Source organism: Furipterus horrens, unplaced genomic scaffold, assembly GCF_987537825.1.
Source record: "Furipterus horrens unplaced genomic scaffold, mFurHor1.1.pri manual_scaffold_5, whole genome shotgun sequence".
Lineage (NCBI taxonomy): Eukaryota > Metazoa > Chordata > Mammalia > Chiroptera > Furipteridae > Furipterus > Furipterus horrens.
Window position 1 is genome coordinate 44,483,906 of NW_028327175.1, and position 12,944 is coordinate 44,496,849.

At 44.9% G+C, this 12,944-nt stretch overlaps 1 protein-coding gene across 1 annotated transcript in view; it reads left to right on the forward strand.

Moving 5' to 3' along the window:
* The first annotated feature begins 1,869 nt into the window (after positions 1-1,869).
* MAP1B (microtubule associated protein 1B) overlaps positions 1,870-12,944 on the forward strand; it is a 95,383-nt gene continuing 84,308 nt past the window's right edge. The window contains exons 1-2 of the mRNA XM_090276368.1: positions 1,870-2,119; positions 9,922-10,023. Of these exons, the coding sequence (XP_090132494.1) occupies positions 1,936-2,119; positions 9,922-10,023 (286 nt within the window). The 5' untranslated portion in view covers positions 1,870-1,935. The remainder of the gene's footprint in view (positions 2,120-9,921; positions 10,024-12,944) is intronic.

Genomic DNA, 12,944 nt, shown 5'->3' on the forward strand with positions numbered 1-12,944 from the left:
GCTGGATTCCCAGTTGGGGCACGTGCGTGGGTTGTGGACCTGGACCCTCGGTTGAGGCGCGTGCAAGAGGCAACTACAAAAGACAACTGGTCGATGTTTCTCTCCTTCTCTTTCTCCCTCCCTTCCCCTCTCACTAAAAATAAATAAATTAATAAAATAAATAAATAAATAAAAGTGATGGTGGTTCAGAGAATGGAATATAATCACTAGATGACATTGGGCTCTGATGGCTGACTTCTGGAAGACAGTGTTCCTCACCCTAACTTCTACCCCAGTCATGGGTTTTGGTGCTGGCCTGACCTCTCTAACAGCCACCAAATGCCTTCTCTTGACCAAGATAGAATGTGTCACCTCACTTGGAAACTCCTTGTCACTGTTCACTGGTGAATGCACCTCACCAGTGAGCCTGTCACAGACCCCCAAGTGCTGCAGGCCAGATGGTTACCTTTATTTCCCATTGATCAGGCTCACATGTATGTAAGAGGAGGCCACAGCCTTTGGCTGCCGGTTTCAGGAAAGAGCTAGGGGCAAAAAATATATCACCAATAAGTCATGGTTGTTAATACCTAAGAAAACAAGCTATTTTGGAAATCTTAGCATATCCAGGTGATTTTTTTAAACTGATATTCATCCTAGTATTAAAAGTATATTGGCTGCTCTAGTTTCCATCCATTCCTCTTTCCTAAGCCTCTAACCCCCCTAGTTTTTTATGATGGTATCATTTTTGCACATTTTGTTCCTTCCCTACCACCACCATCCCTTTTCTAGGACAGAAGCTATATTCAGTATGTTGGGGAAATGGTTGTAGATGGGCTGTCTTTAAACACTTTTATGAGTACTTCTAAACATAGACAAAGGCAATAAAAATTCTCAATGCTTCATATATTTTAGAAGACATCATCATCACATGAAATAATTTTGCTTGTGTGTTCACTGAGGAACTGAAGAGTGCATTATAGTCACTGTAATCCTGCTGGGTAGAGACAGCATCTTCTCTTTATTCTTTGTTAAGCTTGATACTTTCTGTTCAGTATATTAAGAAATCTGTATGTAGGCTAATACATCTGTATTCCTCATTTCCTATGAACACCACAAAGCCAGTACTTTTTCATCATTAGGCTTTGTGGAATAGAGTCCAAAGCCTAAACAACAGGTTTAGGTTTTGCATTTTTAAAAAATGTATTCTTTAAGTGAAGTTGGTTAATATTGGTAAGTGTGTCTTCCTGATTCCACAAGGCCAAAGAAGACAGGTTCTGTCTTCCTGGGCGGGGTGCCTTCAACAGGATGCCGGCTATGCTAGCATAGCTCCCCAGAACCTGGCTTCAGCACAGGACACAAGGCAGAGGCCTGGCTTGTGCCCCTGGGACAAGATAACTATCTCTATTCTGCAAACGGAAACCCATCCGGTTCTCCTGCACAAGCGGCGTGGGGGATTGGAGCGGTCAGTGCGTGTGTGAGGATGTAGGTTGGAGTGTTTTCACAACTGCGGCCGGGGCCCTTAGGGTTCTCCAGCCCTTTGACTGTCGGCCCTGCCCTGACCATTGTCCGCACACCTCGTCCCTCCAGCTTCCGGCCGCGAGTGAGATGATTTGCTGCAGATGACATCAGCCCTGGGCCAACGGCTGGAAGAGAGGAGGCAGCCACCGCGTGAGGATGTGCCGGGTGGTCCTTTCCTCCTCCTCTTCCTCCTCCTCCCCGGCTCCTTGCCTAGTCTTCATATAAAAGCAGCGCCACCCCGCCCGCTCTCACTCCCCACTCCTCTCCTCCGCACGCTCTAGGGTAGGGCGGAGGGGGAGGCGGCGCGCAGCGCCAGGAGGAGGGGGGAGGCAGGGGGCGGAGCAGAGACAGCACCTTCCGAGATAATCCTTTCTCCTGCGGCAGAAGAGAGGAGCGGTTGGAGCGGGACACCTCGCTTTGGCATAGGGAGCCGGCAGGATGGCGACCGTGGTGGTGGAAGCCGCGGAGCCTGAGCTGTCCGGCAGCATCGCTAACCCAGCGGCGTCAACTTCGCCCAGCCTGTCGCATCGCTTCCTAGACAGCAAGTTCTACCTGCTGGTGGTCGTCGGCGAGATAGTGACCGAGGAGCACCTGCGACGCGCCATAGGCAACATCGAGCTCGGTAAGAGGCCCTGCGCTCCCAGGGGACGCGCTCGGCAGACGCACAAACGCGACCCCACCCAGGACGCAACAGCCACCTTCTTCTTAAGGCGCGCCCCTTACCCACCCCTCCCCGTCACCTCCCGCACATTGTACGGGCTGTTTTCTGAGCTAATTTCAGAGAATAATCCGAATTTGGTTGAGATCCGGTAGGAGAGCCTCTCCTAACCTTGAGGGACCTGTCACCACGCTGGGTCTGCTTATCCGAGCTAGCCACCGTCTCTCCCGCTAAATGAAATGCAGGTGTCAGAGGAGCAGAAGCCACAATAAAGCCGCAGCCCCAGGAGGCAAAAAAGGGGGAGGGGGGCTTATGCAGCCACTCCTTTCAGCCCCCTCTCACCCCCACAAAATAATGGATACCCCCCTCCCCGCCAGACCCGAGGCTGAGGCAGCATGTGCCAGGACCCGCGTGGGAACCATCCTCACCATCTCAGCCCCTGAGAAATGCTTATTCTGGTTTAAAACCTGCGGATCTTTTCTTTCCCCGGAATGACTAGGCTAGTCCTAGAGCCACGCCCGTACCCCCGCCCCTCCCCCGGGACGCAGATGGAGATCCGCCTGCACTTCGTTCCCTGACGGTGCCCGCCTCGCTACCGCCCCTGGGACCTTGGTTACAGCTTAGAGAAAGGACAATGGGACCCCAAGTTGCGGGGTGGGGCTTCTTTTAAAAGTCTCAGCTTCGGGAGTGATGGCTTGAGGGGGGGGGTGGTCGGCGGCAGGGCCCACGCCTCTCCCGGTGCGCGCACGGAGAGCGCGCTCTGCAGAGGCCGAATAGCGGTTCACCAGGGCCCATGGGCGGGGCCGTGAGGGTCCCACCGGCGCAGCCTCGGGCACGCAAACCGACCGCCACTCAGCCCCACCAGAGCTGCCGCATTGCTTCCACCTGCCTCCGCACTGCGGCGCCCCCACTTGGGCGCAACCCGCCTGGGTCTTACGCTCTGGGGTGCTGCGTGCCCCCATGTCTCCCGCAGCCCAGCTTTGTTGCGCTCGAAGTCACCGTCTGGACAGCACTGGTCTCTGCCTTTCCCTTCATCCCCCCCCCCCCACCCGACGTCCCAGACCACCCCTGACAGAAGTCGCCGGGTCCCCCCGCAGCCCCAGCCCGCGCTCTATTCCCTTGGGGTGGTGCTGAAGCGTTTCTGCCAGGAGACACCCGCGGGTGGGCGTGGTGCAGTCCGCAGTGCGGTCTCTACGGCGGCCTGAGGCGGACAAAGGGCGTTCACGCAGCCCAGCCCTTGTTCCCGCACCGCCCCCCCCCAAAAAAAAGACTGAAGAAAAACCTTATTTTGGATGAGAAAATAAATGCTTGTCAGTCATTTGCCTGTGCATTTGGAAACGGCCGTTTGTCCCCAGAACAAAAGGCTGCAGGGTGTGGACTGGAGTTGCAGACCTGCTTCTTCTTTTGTTTAACTTTAAAGCACTGATTTACCCCTTTAAGCTAAAAATTAAAAAAAAAAAAATGTGGGCAGTATTAAGACTTTTATTCGGGAGAAAAATCAAGAATAGCAGATTTCTATAGTGAGTATCTCAGTAACCCTTGTTTCCAAACTATAGGTCTTTAATCTCATCTCTTCTAATTTAGTGTATTTTCACATTTTCTCCTTGGAAAATTTCACACATACTGGCTCCTTATGAATCAATGACTTTGGCTTTAATTTTTTTTTTTTTTTGTCAGCACCATTGCCAGGGAATAATAATATATTAGGAGGTGCTTTTCTGTCTATAAAATTTTCATAACCACGCCATGCGGTGCCAGGAGAGGGGCCTTAGGCCCCATTTTAGAGATGAGGACCCAGAGTGGCAGGAAGGATAAAGGGACCAGCTCAAGGTCACACCACTTATAAGTGACAGAAATGCTGCCCCTGCAGCATCCTTGGCTTTTTGGCCCTGTCATTACGTTAGTGCAGGGCAGACTAATATCACAGGGAGATAAAGCAGCAATTTTCAGAGCTTATCTTTGTACAGCATCTACTTGTGGGCTGCGCCCCATGCCAGGAGGTGGTTCAGAAATCACCTTCCCACTGCAATTATCGTCCTGCTTTGTTACCCTGCTGAGCATCCTTTCAGTACCCCATTCCTCAAGGGGTTCATTCAAGCTCTGCTATTTGAGGATGATATAGAAGCATTCAAGGACTAATGTGACATGCTCTCTGTCTTTACTCTTTTTACATTACTAGCACTTAGTGATCAAGTTCAGATTTGTCTTCCTGGCATTTAAAAAAATTTTAAACGTTTTAATGAAGTATATAGAGAGGAAAAGGCACAAATCATAGGTGAAGGGACTTTGAATTTTCACAGAATGGACACACCCATGTTCCCCAGATCAAGAACCCGACATTACTGGAATCCCAGGAGCCCCCTCATGTTCTCTTTCTCATCACCATGCCTTCCTAGTTTCCATTCCCTAATTTGGTCAGATTTTTGCAGGAAACTCTGAAACGGCTGTATTGATCCCATTAAGAAGCAACCGAGTGTAAGAAGCCACTTCCTCACACTCAGTAACAGATGCTGCTGCTTCTCTGGAGATTGCCCTCCTGGGTCCTGGGGTCGCGGATGCAGCTCAGGCTGCAGGGCCTCCCAGGGCCAAGTGGTCCCATAGCTTTTCAGACTGTGTGAGATGACTTAGCAACAGGGCAGGCCGGCTCCGTTTCCCCTGCCTGACACCTTGCCGCCGCCTCTGCCTTCAGGTCCCAGCCTGGCCTCCTCCAGAGGTCACTCTGGTTCCTCTGCTGTGGCTGCTGGCGCCTGTGGGCCGCGCTGTGTGAAGCAAGATGGAGATGCTCCAGGCCCCTGGGCTCTGATTGTGTGCCGCAGGCTGGGAAAGCAGTTCCGCATCTGTTACTCACTCTTGATTCTGAATCTGCCCTCCCACCTCAACTGATGCTCTGTGGGTTTGGAGACCCCGGTGACTTGGATTTTTGCCATCCGATTATTTAAGAAGCCTAGAAAAGCAATCTGTCGGAAGACTGTGATAATGCAGGAAATCAATAGGCCTGAAACATTCCAGTGCAGATGCTTAGTAAATGCTTCTTGAAAACAAGGAAGAGAAAACGAGTGCATTTCCTCAACTTCAAAAAGCAAACTGTAGGTAGGGTTTGGTCATTTCTTCTCCAGTTTGAAACAAGTCTTTCCTCAGACTGGTCTAGATTTATTTATTTAGTTATACAGGACTTTATGCCAAACCATTGTGATTACCACCAACTACTGCCACTTGGAACCTCCTTTGCCCCCTTCCTAATTAGTCCCCAACGTAGAAATCACAGCCATCCCATTTTTAGCAAAGCCCTCACTCCTCTAGTTTATTTTGATCTTCTACTACATGGATCCACGCCTTGGAAACTGAATCCTAGAACTTTGTGAAAGGAATTTTTATTGCTTCATTTTATTGTTTTAAAAGAATACTAAGTGCCAGTTTAAGGTTTTCATTTTCTGTTAAGAGTATAAGTTTCCTCTAGGTAACATTGGGAATTAGCAAGATTTGTTCATAGAAAGAGAGATGTGTGGAACAACTACTGCCCTGGATTTTTAGATGTAAATTTAGCTGAATATGTTGTAACTTTCTGATGTCACTTTATTGAATATTTTCAGTCTAAGATGGCTAAGAGAATTAAGAACCCAGGAAAATTTGGGGTTTGGTTTACATTTTATTGCAATAGGGAAAAAAACGGACACAAAGAAATGTTAGAGAATGTTAAATTTATAGTCATCTATATACCTTACAAAGTTAAAAGGCAGATGGATTTCTGCTTGCACTGCTTAATTGGTATTATCTAAGGGTTCTATGGTCCATGCTGAAATATAAGCCAGTCCCCAAACTTAAGGTCGTTAAATTGATGATTCATTGTTAGCCTTCTCTAAATGCTTACTTTTAAAATAAGCTTTACAATAAATAAATTATTATAAACCACTTCTTTTGTTTCTAATATGAGAAGCTATCCAAGACCTAAATTACTTATCAGCAATGTTTTGAAATGATGAGCCCTGTATATAAGAAATTGTCAGCATTATATATAATGTATATATTTTGAACATCAAGTTGTTGGATTAAAAAAAGGAAGAAAGTAAATCAAAGGTTAGGTCAAGGAAAAAAAGAGGAAAACTTTTTCTGAGAAATAAAACCTTGAATTTAGCATGTCCTTTGTTTTAATTCTGTTTCTTTAGTTTATGATACTAATCTAACTTCAGATTACTTTTTAGCACAGTTTTACAAACAGAATCCTATGGTTATTGGTTCTTCTAAAAAACATTAAGAAGCTAGTTCTCAGAGGAAGCAATTGAAGCTCATAGAGGAAAAGCTACTTGTCAAAGGCCCAGATAGTTCTCAGGTAGAAACCATGTGCCATTTTAACTTGGAAAATGCATGGTCATTATGTTCTACTGTCTCTTTTAGGAATATAGATTTTAGCCTTTAAATGGAAGGTGCTTTTTAAAAAAACAAATTGTTGGTTTCATTAAATAATCCTGCAAAATGCTTGTATGATTGGCAAACGTGGCCAGGTCTAACCAGTGTAAAGCTAGGACACCTGGCTCCTCATTGTTAATGTTGACCTCTCCTGTGATAACATCCATCACCCCCCCCACACACACACACACACATACAACCTTTTCTCCTTTTTCCATCTAAACCGTCACATGCACTTTAGCTTCCCCTTTGTATATTACCACCCCTGGGGTCAGAGAACTGAGATGGAGAGATCCTTTTGTTATCCCTTCTTCTCTGTAGCTGGAGAACTGGCTGACAGAGGAAGGGCACTTCTTTCCAGGGTTGGGTGACAGCTCCAAGTTAGGTGGGAGAATTCTCAGAATGCATGACCAGAGGCCAACTTCCCAGGGGTGACCTACGCTCTGTAGGCCCTGCAGTTTAAAAAGTGGAGGTTTATCTCCAATTGGTAGAATTGTTCTGTTTTGCCCACACCTGGGTAAACCAGTAAGGGGCACAGTCTTCACAGAGTGCTGGAGAAGCAAAGGGGCACAGTCTTCACAGAGTGCTGGAGAAGCAAAGCCTCAGGGAAGTGCTTTACCTGTTGTTTATTGGGGGTGGGGGGGTGTAGTCAGAAAAAGGGCCAGGAATTTACCCTGGCTTCTCTACTACCCATCAGAGACCAGGATGACCTGCTTCTGAAAGCCTCTTCAGAGTGACCTGTTTTCTGAAAGCTGACACCTCACTACCCCTCCAGCCATGAATTCAGAAGAGGGGAGAATGTGGGAAGGGCCAAAGAAGATTTCTTTTTTTGTCTTACCAGTTTTAGAGGGCCCACTAACGGCGGCTTCCTCTCAGACATAAAGGGGAGATACATAAACCTACTAAATGCAACAAGAACCTTCATTGAGAAATACTATTTCCCTTTACTAATATTTTCCAGTAGAAGGTACAAAATAATTGCAAAGCATTTTATTTCTAAAATTGGTATATAAAATGGACTGGATCCAAAAATTTCCTTTCTAACTAAAATAACCAGTAAATCCACTATAACCTTTATTTTATAAGTGGTTATAGTGATTATGCATTATTAAGAAATAATTTGGCTAGAAATAGCTTCCTTGAAAAGGAATATTTTTATCGGCTCTTTACTAGTGTAATTTAACAATTACTCAGTATTTTTTCTACTATTTCATACATTTTCCATTGCTAAATTACAAATCATACAACCAGGAGTTTGTTAAACATAAAGCAAGCATTTAATTGCACATATCGTGACGGGTTAATTGAAGCCAAGGGAAAAATGGCAAACAACAATGTATGAGCAAGTCTGTGTATGACCCTAGATGAAGTCATTCAAATGATGTAGCAATTTGGACATTACTCAGAACAAAGGCAGAAAAATTGTATGAATTTAATTTGAATACACACGTCTCATTATTAACTTATTGACCCAACTTGACAAGCCAGAAGACAAAGTGGAGCTCAGACCTGGAGCACAGAGAATCCAATCAACAATTACTAATTAAGCAGCTCAGACAGGAGCTCCACAATTTTTCACACTAGATGAGATTATAGTGCATATAGGTTGAAGTAAAATATTCTAATGAATTCAGACCTCTCAACCTGTCAAGCTTTCTGTGAAACAAAAAGATCCCATTTATCATTTCTGCGGTAAAAAGATCCACAAAATCTCAACATGCCTTTCTTGTTAAAATTTAAATACTCCATTAGCACAAATGCAAACTGACTGTTAATGTTTCCAGGGAGACCCATAAAATTCGCCCCTATAATTTAGCCTCTCTTTAGGAATGTTAACTCTTTCACACCTGATTTCTTCCCATGGATTGTATGAGAAATTTCTACCTCCATATACATCTATTGGAAAATATATTTCATAGTTGGAAAGGTATTTTTGATGTACAGTCAACTAAGTTTCCAGAATCTTTTTGTAATTTTTGTGTATTTTTATCTAGCTATCTACCTACCTTCCTACCTATCTTATCTACCTTAATTCTTTGCAAGATGAGAAGAATGAACAAGAGATAAGTGGGAGTAAATGCAGACATGCATTTAAACTTTAGAGATGTGTTAAAATAACACCTGCCATGCATGCTCCCAAGTCTGTGCGCAACTAATGACGAGCAAAAATGATAGTTTACCAAGCTGTGTTATATCTAGAGTTTCAGCCCCTGACCTTAGTACGTTTGCATTAAATGATGGTTGTTCCAGAGGTTCGTTCCTGGCAATTAAGGATGCTCTTGCAAAGGTACAATTATGGATACTATATACTGGCTCTACTATGAGCCATCTATTTGAAAAATGTATAAAAATAAACAAAACACACACACACTCTCAAGTTCTGTGGTTCCCTGGTTTCCCCTGGCTTGCTCCTCAGACCTCCCTTCTCTGATGTCCTCTGGGTTCCACTCTAGCCCTCTCCTCTGGGAGGGCAGGGAGGTGGAGGCTGGAGGGGGAGGATGGAGGAGATAGGGAGGTAGAGTATCAGCAGTCCTTGCCCTGGTGTTCCTGCCAGCCTAGTGAATGGAAGCCTGAACTTGTGTGGGAATAGACAGTGTATGGCCCCCAAGTCTGTAGAAAGTTGATAAAATATAAAAAGTTGCCATACTTTGTTGCCTCTGGGTAAGCAAATTCAGCACAACTAACAATTGTAAATGAAAGAGCTGCTTGCCAAACTAGTCAGATAAAACAAATGCCTGGGAGGACAGGCAAGCCAAGTATGGAAGATTGAGATCCAGCTTTTTATCAAAGATCACACAAATTTTGGATTGATATCCAGGGGTTGAGAGACCAAGGTTAAAGAAGAAACTGTCTGTGCACCCCAAATGCAGGCACACTGCAGAAACATCACTTTAAAGACAAAGGCCTGGACTTGAACGTCAGCACCCATGTCTCTGGCCTTCCCACCCTCATTCCACATTTTCTTGCCACTTACAAGAGGTCCATGGAGAAGCCAGATTGTCTGGCGGCCTCTTGACTGCTTCAGAACTCACCATCTTTCTGGCCTTTCTATTCCCTCTCTGGAGTAAAGCCTGTCATTTTCCTAATAACTGTTTTCTTTGACTCTCCCAGAAAAGCTGCAGTTATGCTTTATAAGGGGCAGAAGTTCAGTCTACATGGCTAGTTATCCCTCCCTTGTGGCCTGGTGGAGAGACCTCCCTAGCCCTCCCCTCTTGTGGACATCATTGCTCACCACCAAGCTCTTCAAAAAAGGAGTCTCCACATCTTCCCTTAAAGTCTGAGAAATGTCACAGTGATGCTTTCCAAACCACTCTGAAATGACTAACTGGAAGTCTGTCAACTGTCTTCCTTTTCCTCCTTAGGAATCCGATCATGGGACACAAACCTGATTGAATGCAACTTAGACCAAGAACTGAAACTTTTTGTATCTCGACACTCTGCAAGATTTTCTCCTGAGGTCCCAGGTGAGGCTTGGGTTCAGTATTAGTTAATATAGACTTTCAAAGGATGGGGAAATAGATCATGGACTGGAAATCTTTGCCTTGATGGAGCATCAAAAAGACTTTCTTTTACTGACGAAGGATTCTTTGTATTTGTTATTATTTACTAGGTTAGCCAGAAGCCATGTTCTAAGAAAGTCAACTGTTAAGTTGTCACTGTGTGACTTACGTATTTTGTGGATTCTTAATTAGAGGTTTTTAAGTTCTGGGATAATTTTTGTTGTTGTTGTCTGTATGTACTCTGACTTTAAGGGATTGCACACTATTTAAATATTAATTTTGTTCAAATGAAGTTATGAATGTAAATTAGATGCCTCCAGAATCTCATAACACCTGCCCTCCCCAGGAAAAAGGAAACATCTGCATTTCAAAATGAAATATACATCATCATTTCATCCTTACAATATCACCCACTTTTCTTAGTGTTGGTAAAAAAAGTCTGAAATTCCAACTGCTGTTAAAATAGCCTTTCTTTCAGAGATGAAAAAGAATACGACAGACAAATTAAAGGTAAGAACAAAAAAATTTGTCCTTAATGTGAAGATGCTCCCACTAACCAGCCACCTCATGAGGGCTGTACCCTTGACAGCTGAAAGGGACCAGGCCAAGGCAGATGTGCCCCAGTACAGCCTGGAATGTGTGGGTTCTTCACGCAGGAAAGATTTCCTGACACAAGTCCTGGTGATTTTAAGAGTACGTTTATTAAAACTAGGGACAGTGAAGCAAAGGAAGGGCTTAAGACAGAGGAGGCAAGATCATAGCATGGGAGTGGACCCAGGTGCAGCTGCCTCGGCCCGTTGGAAAGAAAATCGCAGAAGCAGAAGGAGCGAGACAGCTGGGTTGCATGGACTCCGAACAAGTACCAGAGCCAAAAGGAAGGCCCTTGGACACAGGTTCAGGGGGTTAGCCCTGGATGAGCTGCCACTGCCTGCTGCTCCCCTGGTTTCAAGTCTCCTGGGAAACTTTGGAGCTTAGGAGAATGAAGGCAAAGATACATGCCAGAGGAAGAAGTGGGGGAAAGGTATGGGTGTGCCCTAGGGGGAGCACACACTGGGTTCTTTGTCTTAAAGGTTTTTATCTGTCTTCTGAAGGCTGGGAATTTTAGGGGAGATCTCAGGGGAGGATCTCAATAGAATATTCATCAACTTTCCAGGTGTGTCCCTTGATAGGCTGATGTAGCAAAATGAGCATATAGAGGGGTCAGAGTCATTCTCTGGTCAGTTTCACCTTCAAAGACTGTCCCTGGAAAGGGACCCGGACCCAGGCAAGTCTGCCCTGGCACAGTCTGAAATGTGTAAACCATTGCTCCTAAGTGTCCTTGGTTAGGGAAAATGAGATCTTGTGATTTATTAGCTGCTGTACATTGCTTGGCCATCAGTTTAGCTCTCTGTCTCAGTTTCCCCATTCCACTTACCAAGGAATTTTTCTAGCCTCTTACTCTCCTGCTTCATCCTGACCTCTAGGCCTGGGGAATGTCATCAGACTCGCCCATCTTGTCTTCCTCTTGTGAACAGCGACTCATATCTCTCCCAGTTGGTCACATCTAGGATGATGAGCAGAGTTGTTGGCCCATAAAGACTCCAAACCTGGGACATTTTTCTCCAAAGCTGTGCCGTCAGTCCGTCACAGACACTGTATTGCATTTCTTGCACATTTCTTGCATATCACTTAAATTTTATGTAAAATAGAACAGAGAAGACTCCTTTCTGTGTCCATGATTTTGTTGTAGGATTGCTAACTTTATTTGTCATTGGTATAAAATCAGGAATGGGTTTCAGCCTTTTTAGACTGACCTCATCATATTCAGTTGGCCTTGTCCATACCAAGATTGGAAACCACTTACAAATAGAATGTCAGTACCTTCATGAATCACACTTGGCAGCAGCAATATGCCCATGAGGTGGTCCCAGTTCTTCTCTTTGAGTTTGGTATTAGGATAAAATCCCATCTATTCTAGTTAGTAAGTAAATTTTGGCCTTCAAGCATGGACTCAAGTGTGTGTGCTAAGAAAAACATAGCAAGAACTGGCTCATTGAAAGTTAAACCTGCTGCAGAACCATGTGCAAAATCAGCTCTTTGTATTGAGAAAAAGAGAGAATGATGTTGAGACGGTCAGGCAGCACATGACCTGCTGAAGTGAAGGTAGAATATGTGGCTGTTTCTCTCATTGTTGCTGTGTTGTATGTTTATGGCTTGCACATCTCCATAACTTTTAAAACCATCTCAAAAAAAGGAAAACAAGGGAAGTACCCTTTTCCAACAAGTATGTTTCAAAATGTAAATTCAAGCTTTTATCCTTTCTCTGTAAGCTGTTCTGGCTTTCTTACTATGACAGTTTGTAAGACAATTTTTGGGGGAGCAGGTAACAAAGCCTGTGATTCCCATTGTGCTTATTTATACTTGGGATGACTTCACAGAATGATAGCTGTGTATTGCAAAATGAAAGACTGCAAGAATTGCTAAAGAATTAACTACTTTTGGACCAAAGACCTAGCATTACTCTAGGGGACTAGGAAGGTCAAGTCTCCCCCTCCCCAAACCACTTTAGCCTAATGTACTGTTCTCCCTCTTTTTTCTGCTGTCACCTACAATAAGGTCCAGCTACCTACCTAGTGGTACCAGTGCTCTGCTAGGTGCTATGTCCAGAGATCACTTATAAAGGACTAGCGATACCCTCAAGTGCAGCCAACAGCTTGCGCAGGCAGCACAACCAGATTTGTTCCCTTGTACTAGTTTGTAAACATGGTTTTGAGGTTCAGTTTGCCTTTTTCATCACGATTACAGGTCTCACTCAAGCCCCCCCGGAAGGTTTAGTCATCTTGAAAAAATATCCTTTAAGCAGGAATCTGGACTGTGATGCTTTTTCTGTATGGGGTTGTGTAAGT